The following is a 17,583-nucleotide window of genomic DNA, read 5'->3' on the forward strand; positions in this document are numbered from 1 at the left end:
ACTTTGTAAAGATAAACAACCAATGATTGATGGTTCATGATGTGTAATTATGTTTACATTAAGTTATTCTAGTAAAATATGACTAATAAATTGCAAGTAAATCTTCATTGTATAATATGTTCTTTCATTTCAATACAGAGATTTAAAATAATAAATGAATATTTCAGTTCGGATTAACCGGACTTTCAGAATAACGGGGTTCAATTTAACGGGACTCTAGTGTATGTTAAACTGTTCATACCCCATAGAAAACGCTCATAAATTTCAAGGTGCCCAAATAAGACAGCCTCTTGTCAGAAGATTTACGGGCATGTTAAAGAACTCCTGCGCTCGAGCTCTACACATGAAGAAGACGGCACAGATGAACTACCTCGTTCATTTGAACGTCAAAATAAGCTCACATGCATGTGAGTGAGAGTAGCAGACAAGTTTAGTGATCAGTTGAATGAAACACAAAATGGTGCTCACGATAAAACAGTACGAGTTTATTGCAAAGCGTTATGCAGAGCATGATTTCATGGAAAACTTGTGCAGATCTGTTAGTACAAGAGTTTGACTGGAAGTGTTTTGGCAAAAACCTCCAGCAAAGTCTGCAATGCAGATGTTAGTGGCAAAATGCGTGAAATGGGCTCTGTAGCGAATAAAAGCTGTAACTATTCGAAAAGATTTCGAACACCAGGAAACAGTGCTTGAGCGAGTGTAGGAGCCTGGAATGAATTCCGATGAAATCTCAATGCCACTTATGTGTGCAAGTGGAAATGAAGAGAGGGTTGTGTCCAAAACATTATCAAAAAGGAGCTGCATCTGTATCCTTACAAATTTACTGTTGTGCAGGCATTAAAGCATCAAGACGAACCTTCACGTGTTGAGTTCAGCCAGTTGTTTCTGACTGAAGTGGAATCGGGACTTTTGGATCCTCCGTTTTTCATTTCTGCAGATGAGGCCATTTCCAGCATCTTCTGTGATTTTTCATTAACGGGGGTCAATCCCGAGTCAGTCCTATTGTAAATATTTTCCAGGCCAGTTTTATTTTGCCTATCTGGTATATGCTCTCAAAACCATGATGTACTGAATATTCCTTGGATAAAGACTGGTGCTGTTCAAATGCTGTTCTCACTGTAGTATAATGATTGTGATTTGCAATGCATTTTTAATAATAGATTTAATAAAATATTAAGAATCTGTTACATTTCTATCAGTTTGTTTAGTTTTGTGTTTAAATAAGGATTCTCACACTTCTTGGTTATAAAACAAACAGGCAATTTTTTTTAGGTTAAATAAACCAATTGCAGAATCTGTTTTAACATCTCAGTATACTAAAACAGCTATTAAAATCATGATGTGGTACTTTTCATATTATTCGAATTGCCTGTCCAATGTTAGGCAAGAAACCCACTTCAAGCCACTTCTTCAAGTTAAGAATTGGAAATTTACCTTCATTGTACTGCACGTACAGAATGCCTTATGTATTTTCAGAGAAACTATTGAAACTGTTAAAGCAGTAATTTTAAAATTCATAGGTATTTCAAAAGGAATAGTACTAATTTGAAATTGTCATACACAATTCTAAATCTGTATCATAGCTTGAAGCCACCAAGCAAGCTGCCAATGCAGAATAGGCCTTATAGTGATTTTTGAACCCCACCATTGACAGTCCCAAAGATGTTTTTCCATGGTTTTAAATGTCTACACAAGGCAAATTCCAGGGCTGTACCTTAATAATGCCCATGACCATTACCTTCATTATAGAGGATGGTTGCCCAGTTGTACTTCCTCTTAAAATAGTAATCACCACCATTACCTTCACAGGACTAGTCCTTTCTTATAGTTTTTTTTGCCAGAATCCGAACTCTGTTAATGAAACATTAAGCAACGACAAAAAAAGATATTACTGGTTTTATGTCCCACAGACTACTTTTACAGTTTTCGGAGGTGCCAGGATCTGTCTCCCAGGAATTCTCCTGTGTGCCAGTAAATTCACCAACACGATGCTAGGATAAGTGAGCACCTTCAAATACCATCGGACTGATCTGTGATGAACCCGACAACTTAAGCTCCAAAGGCCAGAGCTGTGCTGTCAGAACTACTCAGCCTGGCAAGAAATGTTGTTTTAAAATTCTTGCTAATTTCAAGCTTTATTGTTGGCAACGGTGGATATTGTGTAAATGATAGGGCTATACCCGAATTACAGCGATGTCTGGTACCTTCCCAGTCCTTTCCCTTTCATATTCCAGCTCTGCTGAAAACCTACATTTTCTTCCTTTGTCACTTTTTCTTCTTCATTCCTCTTGCACCTTTCTCTAGTTGCATAATCAAGTAGAAAACTAAATGATACTAATATCTTGCTTTCCAAATCAAAGCAGTTACTTCTGATAGAAACCTGACAGAAAAACAATCACATGCACACACAAACCCAGGTGGTTGCAGGTTGACCACACAGATTCGGCTGAAGCATTATATTCAAAGTGTAGTTGAAGAGTCTACTTCATTTCCACTTAAATGCTAATCATACATTGCAAGTGGAGAGTTACAAAAGTTGCCTTGAAGTATAGAAATAATCCAAGATTATGACAGTTAGGCTTGGGTTTTAATAATTTTAGAAATAAGGCATGTAAGATACAGGTGCAGGCTCTGATAACAGGATCTTGGACATAATTTGTCTGGAGACCAAGATCATTAATATACTTAGTCAGTGAAAAGGGCCAATGATACGAAAGTGCAATAAAGGGATACTGGTAGTGTTAACTTGAGTAAGATGTTTATATTGAATGAAAACTTCCTTTTAAATATTTAAGAAGGGAGTTTCCAACTGACAGATAGTTTCAGTTGATCATTTATGTTAATTTTGGATATCCTCTAGTATAGCTCTAGACAAAACTGTAAAATTGTTGAATTTAGCTTAGTTTTAAATTTTAATGCATTAGAGATCAACCTTCAATGATGACCGAATTGTGCACTGTTGAAAAGCGACTATTGAATATCTGTGGTGCCTGGGATGGAAGAGATATCTGAAGGATATTGTATAGGTACTATCCTGGCATTTATTTGGAGCAAGTGAAGATAGCTGAGGAGAAATATCACCTAGAAAAGTCTTCAAAAGTCATTTTGTTGCTGAACTTAAGCATCTTTGTTCACCTCCAAGAAGTTTCCATGCAGGGATGGCTATGTAGTTGTCTTTTATTATATTCTATAAATAACTAGAATAAGAAATTAAGGACTTGATAGATCGAACTGATCAGAATTCTTGCAGGAGAGGTAAATAATCTCGTGAGTTGCTGAGTTGCTGTGAGTAGAAAAAGAGTAAATTGGGGATATAGGGAAGTATTACAGAGAAGAGAGGAGGTCAGAGGAAAGGGAAAGGTAGAAAAAGAAAATGTAGTAAAGGATAAGCAGAGGGAGATTGAACCAGGTTATGTGAGGGTGAGAAGGGAGGAGGAAATAGGTTCTGGTGCCATCAGGGAAGATCAGGAAGACCAGAAGAAGAGCAGATCTAATGTGGAGTGTGGGGTTGAGGCTCTTGTCATAGGAGACTCCATTGTTAGGCATGTGGGGAAAGTTTTTAAAGGGAACCAGGGTACAGTATTATCCAGGAATTAAGGTACGACAGATGAAGAAAATAGGAAGGGAGGAGGAGGTGATATCAACATAGTTGGGATATGTAGGGTCTGGTTATGGCAGTGTGGGAGAAGTTTAAGGAAGCAGAGATTATCAGTGAGATATGGTAAAGGAGGGTACTGAACGGAGAATGATCAGGGATAAATAAAGGAGACTATGGAATGGGTATGTGAGAAAACTTTGAGGGAGGTTTTTACATCCTAATGGGTGAGTGGATGATTAGGATCTTCATACAGATGGCCTTCACCTGAATCGCAAGGGTATGTATAATTTAAGGTGTTTGTTTAGAACAGTTACAGGGAGGTACATTTGGAGAAACTGGGTGAACAATGAAGTGGTGATAATAGTACAGGGAGCTGGAAGTCAAATAACGATGATGTAAAGTTGTGTGTGTTAAACTGTAGAAGTATTGTAAAGGAATAGAATTAAGTAATTTGATAGATACATATGACACTGTCACATCCACTAAATTTTTCAGGAGAGCAGGTTGATTGTTTTATGTTTTTCTTCCTTAATTTTCTTGCCTGTTCCTAGAATTTTATTAATATTTTCCCTGTTAACTCTTTGTACATTATATACCATGAAATTTTATTATTATTATTATTATTATTATTATTATTATTATTATTATTATTATTATTATTATTTTACTTCCTGATTTTTTTAAAATGGACATGTGCATATTATGTGAAAAGTGTTCATGTTATTAAAGAAATAACCAGAAACACATTACTCAATCATAGTTAATTTCATTAAAAAATATATGTTACATAAGCAGAACATTACACACGTTGTGGTATGACTTGCTGCAACACCATAAATTGTACTCTCATCCAAAACTTCATCAGTCTTCTTCTGGGTAGTCTCTTTTGTTTAAAAGTATTAATTGTATGTTCAAAATGTTTATAAAACTCCTGGCAAACTGATAAGACATCAGGCAATAGTGCAATTAAACCATTATATTCTTCTGGGAAATATGTAATGGGACATTTGAATTTTTTCAAATCTGCTGGAAATAAAATTCATTGTCTGTGGAATCTAACGAAGTCAACCTCTTGCTTCCTAATCATTAAAAGATTTGTACCTAGCCCTGAGAAAGAAAATACATACAAAACCACTCAAACCATATAACCATAAAATCCTGAGAAGAACAATTCTAAATAGTCCTCGGTAAAGAAAATAAAAGCACCAGACATCAGAGACTGCAGCAACACACTCATACTGGCAATAATGCTTAAGGAAGTATTAAAAAATTCCTCCCTCTTTCTCCTATTTAATTAATTTCTGAAAAACATTTCACACATTTTGTATTAGTACTTAATGAATGTCTGGAATGTGGGTTAGCATATTATTCTCTGAATTTATGCAGAGTCTTGCACCAATGAGACTTTTTTTAGATCTTGCAAAAGACTCTAATTCCCTACTTTTATTTCATCAAAAACATTAATTTGCATTTACTTGTTAATACACAAAAATAAATTATAACATTAAGAAGCAATACTTACCCTCTCCTCAGTAATCAACAAAGTCATTGCCCACAATATTCCACTCCCCTTTCCTCTCCAGAACAGAGTTCATTGACTACAGAATTTTCCCTCGCACATTCCCCCCCCCCCCCCCACTCCTACTCAGCTACCAGCACCGAGCAAGGACACTGGCTGCAGTCCAAGCACAGTTGCTGAAGGTTGATTGATTAGCAGCTTAGAAACATTTCTATAACTTAGGGTGACAGTTGAGGGCTACTGTGATGACTATTTGTTATTACTTGTTCATAATACCACCAACTCTCAATAATAGACAAGTTTACACAATGTAGACAATATTGTATGCAGTGGTTTGGTAGACACTGAGAATTATGTTGTAGAATGAAACATGTCATTCTTTGTTTAATAGTGTGTATTTTTATATATAGGTATGTTATAGTGATGTGTTATAATTAGTGAAATCGACAGGCTTAAGATATCTGAAGTTACATATATAAAAGCTTTCGACCTCCTCAACAGAAAGAAACTAATAAAAATGCTGGAACATATTATTGGAAGAAATAATCCCTCTGACCATCTCAATGAACAATCTGCTGGCTTATAACACAATTGAAATTGTGGATGGTGTAACATCTTTGACTGCAATTAGACTAATGGACTGCTCCAGAGTGATTCAGTAAGTCCAATCCTATTTAATATACCGGTACTGTAGCTACGGCAGATGTAACAAGGATGAGATAATTCTCCAGTCATACTATATGCCTACACTGATGATATTATACTGGGTTTACACAGTAGAGAAGATCTCCAACCAAGCGAGTTGGCCATGCGGTTAGTGGCGCGAAGAAGTGAGCTTGCTTTCGGGAGATAGTGGGTTCAAACCTCACTGTTGGCAGTCCTGAAGATTGTTTTCCATGGTTTCCCTTTATTTTCACCAGGCAAATGCTGGGGCTGTACTTCAATTAAAGACATGGCTGCTTCCTTCCCACTCCTAGCCCTTTCTTATCCCATTGTCACCATAATAAGACCTGTCTGTGTCGGTATGATGTAAAGCCAATTGTTAAAAAGGAAAACGTAAAAAGTAAAAAATGCATCTCCAAGAAGCAATGAACAAGTCACAGGAATGGACAGACACAGACTAATTTCATCTAAATAGAGACAAAACAGTATGCATGGTTTTCTAGAGAAGAGGAAGAACTGCTCAGGAAAAAATTACATGTGCTGGACAGATCATGAAAACAATTGGCATTTAGATACATCATCATAACTCTTCAATCCACTTGGACATAATACAGATTAGACATCAGAAAAAGGACAGCAGTAGCTGTCATATGAGGGATCTGTTACATTCAAAACCCCACCAAGATTTTGTTCATAGAAAAGGACATGTTAAAAGGATGAATCTAGAGGTTGGACAACAAAATACTCCTACAAGAAAAGGGGAGAACACAGCCTGGGTGGCTAACAAAAGTGCACAAAGACCTAGCAGAAGTGGGTGTCAGTTTGGGAAAAGTTAGCGGGAGTAAGGGAAGGATATACCCGAAAAGCCACTGGCCAAGCCACAGAACATCTTGGCAGAAGAAACAGAAGGAGAAGCCACTGACTTGAGGATCTTCGGCAAGAGTGCAAATCGAAGGGCATTACTCTGCATGACAGAAGGGCAGGTGGATTGTGTAAAAAGTGGCCCACAGACCGTCTAAATTCAAAGCTTTGTTTTAGAAGCCTTACTCGAGGACAGTCAAGATTTTTTTCTGATGATACAGAGCATAGTTCTCTGCAAAACGTAAAGAATTCCACCTTATTTCCTTGACATGGCTTAATAATAATAATGTTTTTAAATACAGAATTCCTATATCTTCCTGTTTCCCTTATAATTGTACACATTTTGATAGAAGACATTGCCATTTTTCAACATCCCTCTTCCTGTGGGCAAGAGGAGGGTTTGCAGAGTCCTTTATTGACAGTGAGGCAATACTTTCAAAATCTAGAACTTCAACATTATTAACAATGTATTTGCTGGAAGTTTGTCCTACCAGTTGTTGACAGTCCCAGGATGTTAAAATGCTCATATTAAGTTTCTTCCTTTTCCTCTCTATCAAAGCATGAATATTGTCAGCCTCCATATGGATATGGCCTTTTAGTAAAAACTTGTGAGTTATGGTCTTCATTTGTGAACACTTATGCAGTAACCAGATAAAAACACAATACCCAGTTTAAAAAAAATGAGGGGGCATGTTTTCGAATGTATGCCATGCTCCACAAAACAATACCTCACACCCAGGTGTATTGCCAACTATATCTTTATTCTTTACCATTGAAGTATACAGAAGACCATCAATGGATTCGCGTTCATTTTCAGAACACAGGCGGAAATGTCCAAATAGGGGCAAAAAAAAAAAGTGATGACAGTCCTCCAAGGTGGATTTTTATCACAGTTGGAGAGCTTCAATATGGTGTATGTCCTCCACAAGCATTTATCACAGTTTGGCAATTATGTGGCATACTCCGTATAAGTCTACGAAGGTCACGTTGCGGTATCGGGTCCTATTCTTCAATGAGAGCCTATTGGAGAGTCTGTGGTGGAACAGGATGCCCACACACACTTCTGTCAAGCCTATCCCACACATGTTCATTGTGATTAAGATTGGGACTCACTGCTGGCCATTCCATCTCTTGAATGTCCAGTTCTCACAAGACAGCTCTAGTGATGCGCGCTACATGAGCCCTGGTATTGTCGTGCATGAGTACGAATTCAGGGCCAACACCATATGCAGCAACCAACATATGCTGTAGCAGTATCTGCTTGATGTACCCTGCAGCGGTAAGATTACCACGGACGACGACAAGATCCGTACGGCCATCAATACTGATGCCACCTCGCACATCACAGAACCTTGTCTGAATCGGTCGCCTTCCTAAACATTTGGCATGTACTGCTCACCTCAGCGTCTACATATGTGTTGACTTCTATCATGCTCTGTCAGGGAAAATCTGGACTCGTCTGTGAACAACACGTCTCCATTGGCGAAGTTGTTAGTTGACGTGGCTACGGGCAAACTGAAGGCAAGCTGCACGATGTTGCTGCGTTGACTGGGGCACTTGAATGGGATGTCTGGGTAGTAAGGACACTTCTCTTAACCTGTTCATTACTGTCTGGTCAGGCACCGTGACTCCAATGACCCTCCTGAGGTCTTGTTGCAATTCTCTGGCAGTTGCTGAACGACGACGCAACGCACAGATGGTCAAATATCGGTCATCCTGTGGGGTTGTCATGTGTCCACGATCTTGTCTAACCCTCCTTGTGAACTGCCCTGTCTCACTGTAGCGATTCCACAAGCGTTGAATAACTGACAGAGAGACTTTGGGATCCACAGCAACACGACAAAAAGTTCATCCTTCCTGGATCAAAGTGGAGGCCCTTGCGACTGGAACCTCGTTAAGATGTCTCATGGGATGTGCTGGTTTACATACAACGTGCTACAATGACCGCAGTAGTTTGTGTACCTCACAACGACACACAGACACACTGCTATTAACTTTGTTTTGAGGGGTCACTCGACAGTTTAATGCATGGCTACATCTACAGATGGAGTATAACTTCAGTTTGACATACCCTGAGTAGCTAAGGTCTCAAGGTATGCTGTAAGACCATTGGAACCCCATCTACCAAATTAACGTTCATATACCAGGTGTTACAAAACATGTTCCCCTAATTGTTTTGAGCTGTGTATTAACATATTCAGTCCATAACGATTGAGGGGCTCAGTGGAAAAAGGGCCTATCCCAACCAGACTACGTTTTTCCAGTTTCTTTGCAGTCATTTAAGAAAAGGGAACAGATAGGGAATCTGCCACTTGGGCGACTGCCCTAAATGCGGATCAGGATTGATTGATTGATTGTTTTAAATAATTCCAAATGCAAAGGGCAAACGTAAATGAAATATGGCACATGTATAATTAGCTTTTTACCTGCAAATGTTCAGTGCAATTCAATGTTTGGTTTCTGAAGAAAGGGGAAATAATGTAAGGAAATTAATAATGGAACTTTTTTCTTTTACAAGTTGCTTTACGTCACACCAACACAGATAGGTCTTATGGCAACAATGGGACGGGAAATGCATAGGAGTGGGAAGGAATTGGCCATGGCTTTAATTGAGGTACAGCTAACAACATTTGCCTGGTGTGAAAATGGGGAAACCACGGAGAACTATCTTCAGGGCTGCCGACAGTGGGGTTCAAACCCACTATCTCCCAAATACTGGATACTAACTGCATTTAAGCGACTTAAGCTATCGAGCTTGGTGGGACATAAATTAAAATGTATGTTTGCATAATAATTATATTATGACAATGATTCATTAAAAACCTGAGTTAGAGCTCATTAAACCAGGTGTTCAATAATTGAGGCATCTGTATCATTGTTGTCTGAACTAAGGCCTTCATGAAATGTCTGATAAACAGGTGATACAATATTTTCATAAGTTTGATAATTTCCTCATATTGTACCTTCTTTATATTCTTGCCATGGGTATTTTATGTGAAACACATCATGTAATACAGCTGGTTTCCTCTTCCCAATTTTGTATGCTTATTCTCTCTTCTGAAGCCAAGTTTCCAAAACAAAATTTTATTTGAATACAATGGCTTCATTTCACAAACCAAAACTGAGATATGCCTTTCTTATAGCTACTTTGTTTTTCCACTGTCACATTTCTCTTAATGAACATTTTGTTTCAGTTTGAGAGATGTTTAAAATCCTCAGTACCTATCTCAGTGAGTGAAAGGTTTCTTCTATAGACTTTCCTTAGTAAGATCATACAATTATCCAGGTGTGTAAACCATTTGGGTCTTCTAAATGATTCAGCAATGACAAATTCAGCATCACATGGTATGAGAAATTAGTGTTCAATTTCCTCGACCGACCGACCGACAGTTGCAATTGCAACTCTTATGAGGGTGGTTGTCATAAACTACATTTTTTAACATTCTCCACAAATAAAAAATCACATGCCGTTAAATCTGGGCTACGAGGGGGCCACAGATTTTTACTTATGTTCCTCGTACCAAACACACTTCAGTAAGGAGATAACGACCTTTACGTCTATTTTTATTGTTTACTGAACCTGTACGTTTGCATCTCTTGGCCAGTTGTTTTATTGTCAGATTGATAGGAATGGGTCTCCCTGGAAATTTCGCTCGAAACTTTTTTTTGTCCTAGCACATGATTTTCTGCACTTAATGTAAGTATTGTGCAGATATACACGTTCACGTAACGAATATTTCACATACATACATACATACATAGTCACAATAAAACACTATACAATACGACATACAGTACGCAGTAGCTTCATTGAACACCCTACTACATCAGAGCTCAGCTCTCAGCATCTGCAGGAAGTGCTGGAAACCGCGCACGCCAGCGGCCGGTAGCGGCCTGTCATCGGCGGCCAAGGTCGAGCGAGAAACTCCTTGCCAAGCATAAATAAAGACCCTGTATATGAAAACTGCTGAAGATGAAGCTAAAGTGACATTATTAGAGAGTATTCCTAGGAATTGGTATAGCAGTCAACTTCAAGACTGCACCTTTAGTTAGATGGATAACTGGACAAAGAAAGGGGAAGTGAGTTTTTCTAATAAATTTGATTTCTTTTAAGATGTTTTCACATTACTTCTTTCCCCTCATAACTAGTAGGTTAATTACTTCACTTTAAAGGAATAACACTTGTTAACCTCACATCATAAAACTAAATAAACAGTGCTTAAGAAGAATTGGTGGTGGTAAAATAATCTTGGTTCACTTCTCCCTATGTAAGTTTTTACCTCTCTTGGTTTTCTTATTCTAGGAGGCAAGTTCGTTCCTAGAGCCATTCTAGTGGACTTAGAGCCTGGAACAATGGATTCTGTGCGCTCTGGACCCCTTGGTCAGCTCTTCAGACCAGACAACTACGTATTTGGCCAGAGTGGTGCAGGTGAGTTTCACCTATTATGCTACTCACTGAAATATGACCAAAATAACCATCTTTATTACAAAACTAATTAAATATTTTCATGTTGGTATTTCTTCATTCCTGAATAATTTATTGATGCCCATGTGATGGATTGGTTTAGTCAAAATCTCTAGGGCTGTGTGTAAGTAAGGGTAGCACTTTGCTTTACACACATGACTATGTTTTTAGCAGTGATGTGCATTGTAGCCAACCAACAGAAACATAATTTGATAACAAACTTCTCGTTATTTTAAATTAATGAAATTCTAAAAATAAAAAGTTTTTATTTTCCAGAATTTTAATGGATTTTCTGCAAAACTTGGTTTTTATCACACTATATAGAGTAATAAATAAGTTACAGGATTATGAGCAACCGCAAAAATGACCGTTACAAGGTTGCGAGACTGACAGGTTCAAGTCTCCTGCATACTTTGTACTCTGCACCTTTGAGCTTTCAGCATTTTATGGCAGTTTTAATTTGTTAGCTTGTAGAAAGTAATCTAAATATTTAATTTTAACCATATTTATTGTTGCATTTAACCTATTGTCAGTGTTTTTTTTCTAAAAATATTTTAAGTGGGTACTCTCAGTTGTAGTTGATAAAACATCACGATCTTACAATTTTTGGCAATAATGTACAGTCCAGTTATCATCTTTTGGGCTTATAGAAAAATTGATTACACTATTTTGTTTGTGGTAAACATGTCAAGGTGGTAACTGCACTCAGTATTTCTAATCATTTTACATTTTAAAAGTAAGTGAACACGTAAGTGCTGTGGTAGTTTCCCATTTTGCTGACCTGCTTACAGTAAATTCCACACTGGTAAAAGAGGCTCACTACCACCTTCACGCTTCCATTCCTTGCTTTTCGTGTCTGTTGCCATATGTCTCCCTTTCAGGAACCATGAATTCACATAATCTGCAGGTTTGAAAATTGTAAGTGGAGGGCCAACCAACTTGATGAACAAAAGATTTGCTACTGTATTCAGATGCAATGATGCTCTTATTCGAGTCATGATAAAGTTCATTTATGGGAAGCCTCTTTCACATTCACTTTTTGACATTGGGATACTGCTCTAGTGTTAATAAGGGGCAGGAGAGACATTGGGCATTTCTTCTCAGCAAGATATTCATGGAAACCTCTTAAAATTTATCTTTCATTTACACAAGTTTCTTATTTCTGCTTCTCCATACATTACATCACAGCCACGTGGTAGTAACCAAAACTGTAGACAATTCTGGGATTTCAATGTCTTCTGATGTTAAAAGGCAGTTCTCCATACGCCTGCCCAGACACTCATAGAAATTCACAGCATCAATACAATTCCCTTTATTTCTTGCTCATTTTTCGAGATTCACGCCTTTAAACATTAGCGGTGCTTCTGCTTCGAAGGCTTCAATGTGGTATGGGCCATGTTTTGTCTTTCTTTCAGAAAACGCCTTCATTTGCTGGCATATCTTCTTATGGGCCGAATAAATTTCATGAGCTTGCAAGTCAACACTAAGTTCTGCCAACTCCTGAAGAGTTGACATGACCTTGACATATCAGTGCAAGGTCTAATATAAAGTTGACATTGGTTTAAGGAGTCCTCCATATATGGCTTGCTCAGTTTAGTCTGTTTGGGGATCATCTTTGATACTTTTGAAATGTACCACTAAAACTTCAAAAGTTTTCCACACAGCTGAGACTGCTCTAAAGCTAGAAGCAACCCATCTTCTATCTTCCAATTTTTAGGAGTACAGTTTCAAATTCCTCTGCATGAGCTTTCAATTCCCTGGCATTTTTTGGCAACTGGTGGTAAACTGTAGACAGTTTATCAAGAAAAGATTTGAAGTGATTTACATGTGAGGGGAAATCTTGACTCTCATCACCTACGGAAAGCTCTAGCCTGTGACTGGCACAATGCCAGAACAAAACAATGGGAAACTGTTGCTTTATTAAAGTTAATTACACCCTTCTTCTTTACCATCATTACTGTAGCTCCATCAGTTGAGAGTGCAACAAGATTCAGTTTCAGAAACTCCTCATTGAACCCAGTGCTCCCAAATAAGTCAACAATACACTGAATATACCTTCAGCAGTGATGTCTCGCAATTCGATCATGCAGTTCTATCATTCCAAAAGAAAATGTTGGTTGGCTGCTCCATTCTGGAAGAGTTGACCTCAGATACACTATCAGTGATGATGGCTGACTGACTGTGGTACTTTCATCTGTAAGGAGGGTAATATTACTATTCCCATGCTACCTTATTTCTCATTTCTGTTGCAATATGAGAAACAATATTTATGCATGCATTAGTTGAATGGAGAGTGCGGGCCATATCAATGCCATTCAACTCCTGCACGTCAATTTAAGCTTTGAAATTGTGGAAGTCTTGATTTTTCTCAGCTACTTTATATGCTATTTGAATCATTGCCAGTTATTTCCTTTTCTTTTTCAAAAGTCTTAGTGCATGCTGTTTCCAAAGTTTTTTTTTTTTTACAATTTGCTTTATGTAGCACCAACACAGGTCTTACGGTGATGATGGAACAGGAAAGGGCTAGGAGTGGGAAGGAAGAGGCTGTAGTCTCAATCAAGGTACAGCCCCAGCATTTGCCTGGTGTGAAAATAGGAAACCACGGAAAACCATCTTCAGGGTTACCGACAGTAAGGTTCAAACCCACTATTTCCTGAATACTGCATACTGGCTGCACTTAAGCAACTGCAGATATTGAGCTCGGTAGTTACCTTTTTTTTTTTTTTTTTTCAGTCTGATGAGCTGAACTCTTTGTTTAAATATTTTCTTGCGGAGAGAAACTATTTGCTGACATTTATTTTCAGATCCACCAGTTGCACAAATAGAAACTGAAACCCATTGCTTTGAATGTTCATTCTTCTTGATGTACATTCAGTTTGCAAGTCGCCAACTTCTATTCAGATTTGCAGCCAAATTTCTTCCACCAACCATTTGTACTTACTGCAATATTCCAGATTTATCTCCAAATCCCAGCATTTGGGAATGTCTTCCGTCCCACTGTTGCATGCGGCTGAAAGCTCTTTGTTGTTTTGCATCACCACACGACACTGTTGGCGTTTCCCAGTCATTATTTACATTTGAATCATTAACTTTGTTTTTTTTTGACAAAACTAAGTTTTTTCAATACCTATGTTGATGTAAAATAGTTTGTATTTCCTTTATCCTTCAAAACTAACCACACACACACATGCAAAATAACAACCTAACTCGCCACCAAACACTAGCTTACATGCATATAAGAATGAAAATTCCTTTTTCATGATTGTTAGTGTATGTACCGTCAAATCCTTTCTGTTCAGGTGCTCCGATTACAACACAGACTAATACTTTCTTTGCCTTCCTTAAAGTTACACACTTCTAAGAAATTCGAAGTCTAATCATGAAAGACATGTCGCTCTTCAATGCAAACCACACAACAAATCACATACTCAAAAATTTGAAAGGCACCGGTATCACATCAGACAAAAGCCAGCGATCAACGTACCTACATTAACTGTACAGCCAACATACGGCACTAAAATACTTATTTTTGCCCAAACGCTTAAAATATTTAGTTGAGCAGATAATAATATGGCCTAATGTTTCGATTCTGCTGCTTAGTGCCGAGTTGCCTGCAGCTTCTGTGGCTCAGGTGGCAGCCTCTCGCTGCTGGATACCATGGTCCAAATCCCGGTCACTCCATGCGAGATTTGTGCTGGACAAAGCGGAGGCCGGACAGGTTTTTCTCCGGGCACTCCGGTTTTCCCTGTCATCATTCATTCCAGCAACACTCCATTAACATTTCATTTCATCTGTCAGTCATTCATCATTGCGCCAGAGGAGTACGACAGGCTTCGTCAGCCGACACATTTCCTATCCTCACCGCTAGATATGGGCTTCATTAATTCCATTCCTGACCCAGTCAAATGACTGGAAGCAGGCTGTGGATTTTCATTTTCAGTGCCGAGTTGCCATTGGTTGCTGATGAAGAGAAACTGATTCGATAGGTTGATTTAAATCTAAGATTACTCTAAATCATCTCGGCTGTTGTGAACAATGCGTTGATGCCAGCTGATCAATGAACTTTCAAGACGGAAGTTATATTTGCCGGACTAGATGAAAATGTACCAATATTTTTTTTTTTTCTTAAACAGTCTTCAAATGTTTAAGGGGTTTGCGTACCCCCGCATTCCCCCTGGAAAAAAAAAAGCCCTGCCTATTGTAATTGTGATACGTCTAAGCACTGTTTAGAATTGTATTGTAGTTATATTAATTTTAAAAAAGCTTTATTTTTTTATTCTTTTATTTTTTTTGCTAATGGCTTTACGTTGCACCGACACAGATAGGTCTCGTGGCAACGAGGGGATGAGAAATGTCTGGGAATTGGAAGGAAGCGGCCATGGCCTTAATTAAGGTACAGCCCCAGCATTTGCCTAGTGTGAAAATGGGAAACCACGGAAAACCATCTTCAGGGCTGCCGACAGTGGGATTCAAACCCAGTATCTCCCAGATGCAAGCTCACAGCCACGCGCCTTTAACCGCATGGCCAACTCGCCTGGTGCTTTCTTTATTGTTGGGCAGTTCTTGCATAGTAGGAGAAAAAAGAGCTTTAGGAATTTAGTTCTTATTACATTTTTATTGTTTCAGTTAACCTGTTGCAGTGCAGTTTAGAATTGTAGTGTAGTAAAGTAATTTTCTTAGATAGTATGTTGCCTTCTTTAGTGGGGTTGGCATATGTCGCGGATTTCATGGACACACTGTGATCTTATAGAATAAGAAGAATGTCCGAGATGAAAATACAGAAGTTGGCGAGATTTTATTATAGTTACTTGTAATTTTTAAAGTTAAATTTTAGTAAGTAAACTTACTGCCAAATATCTCAATCAAGAACAAAGGTGTATATCTTTCATCATGAAGAGCTCTTTGCCATCACTACAGTGATACTGCAATGATCGTGTTTCTGGGGAATAGTATTTTGAACTGCTTAAAACTGTAGGGTATTATTTCTCTGTTCCTCGGCTTAATGCAAGTGTAGAAGTTTTCTCTTTTGTCCACCCAATGGACAGAAGAAAGAAGCTGCAACTGCATTGCTACAAGTACGAACAACATAAAACATTTAAGTGTTTAAGTGTTTAGTGCATTATAAGCTGGGCCTGAAAAATCCTGGGCACCAGGTTGCCGTGGCAACTGGAAAGTCTGGTGTCTAGTTTCTTTTGGCATTGGTAATCCTAATTTTTCCTCATCTTGGTGCTGCCACCAGTTTTTTTTGGTTTTCCTATAACTGCAAAACCTCTGGTACTGTTATTTGAAGATCCAACCAGCCTCTGGGCTAATGACTAAGAACCTCAGTGGATCTGATTTTCATATGTATTGCATCCATCCTCTAACAAACGGTTCTCCGGCGATAAATCTACAGGGTCGTTAACTGGGTTATAAAATCAAGTGAGCATAATAAATATACAGAATAACTTAGTGGCATAAAGGCTAGGAGAAAACGAGTATCATGCAACTAAAAACGAATGAGAACAATTTTTAAAATTTTAAATTCAAAGGGTTTATTATACTGCTGATGATTGCAAAATAACCATATACATGAATAATTACAAATTTTGTAGCTAACATGTTGAAGACTGTTTCAATTTGCTTAAAGAATGAGAAGTACACCCGTGATAATATCTTTATCATGATCTCGCATATACAGAATATTAAACAAATAAAATTACTCAAACTATTCCCACTAACACTGGGGTATATTCACATAATTTACACACAAGTCTTAGTGAATCCTAACCCACATCTAACCTGTAAAATAAAAAAATAAAAAATAATAATAATAATAATAATGAACCCATTTAAAATAACACACTAAACACACAGGATATTTCAACACAAAATGCTCTGGTTCGGAATCGAACCCAGCACATACACAATCAACCCCAGGATTAAAACCTGCATTGGAAAATCAACATAAAATACACTCGCCACATTGAAACAAATACAATAGATGCAATTGAACACGGATGTCCACGGTGTGAGGTTCGAACAAGTGACCACTGGACTCCGCAGATTGACACTGGAAACCCTAAATATAATATTGTCAAAAATGGCTGCAGTACACTAGCTCATTGAGTCTATCTCTAATCAAAGTACTTTAAAGAAAAGACAATCTACTTAATGAATCACATAAACACATAAGTCTTGAAAACAGGACCCAAATGTCTACAACCCTGGCTATGTTTTGCCTCACAAAAAATTATTGCTCACTCTCTATTCTGCAGGGGACCCCTCTTGTGGGCGTGTCCATGTCACACAAATATATGGCTCCTCAAATCAGGCAGCAGACACACATCTTCAAATCTCGCCATTAGCAACTTAGGCTCATATACTTCATTCTCAAATATATCTTTAATCTGCTTTCACGTCTTTCATATTATCGTTGCTTATAAACTCATACTTAGCCATTAAAACACTAATTCATGGAGGCATTCCATCTCTTAT

General features: G+C 38.0%; 1 protein-coding gene across 1 annotated transcript in view; it reads left to right on the top strand.

Annotated features, from left to right (window-relative positions):
* Positions 1–17,583, top strand: part of LOC136864529 (tubulin beta-1 chain) — a 239,946-nt gene that overhangs the window by 140,422 nt on the left and 81,941 nt on the right. The window contains exon 3 of the mRNA XM_067141629.2: positions 10,945–11,070. Within this exon, the coding sequence (XP_066997730.1) occupies positions 10,945–11,070 (126 nt within the window). The remainder of the gene's footprint in view (positions 1–10,944; positions 11,071–17,583) is intronic.

Source organism: Anabrus simplex, chromosome 2 (assembly GCF_040414725.1).
Source record: "Anabrus simplex isolate iqAnaSimp1 chromosome 2, ASM4041472v1, whole genome shotgun sequence".
Lineage (NCBI taxonomy): Eukaryota > Metazoa > Arthropoda > Insecta > Orthoptera > Tettigoniidae > Anabrus > Anabrus simplex.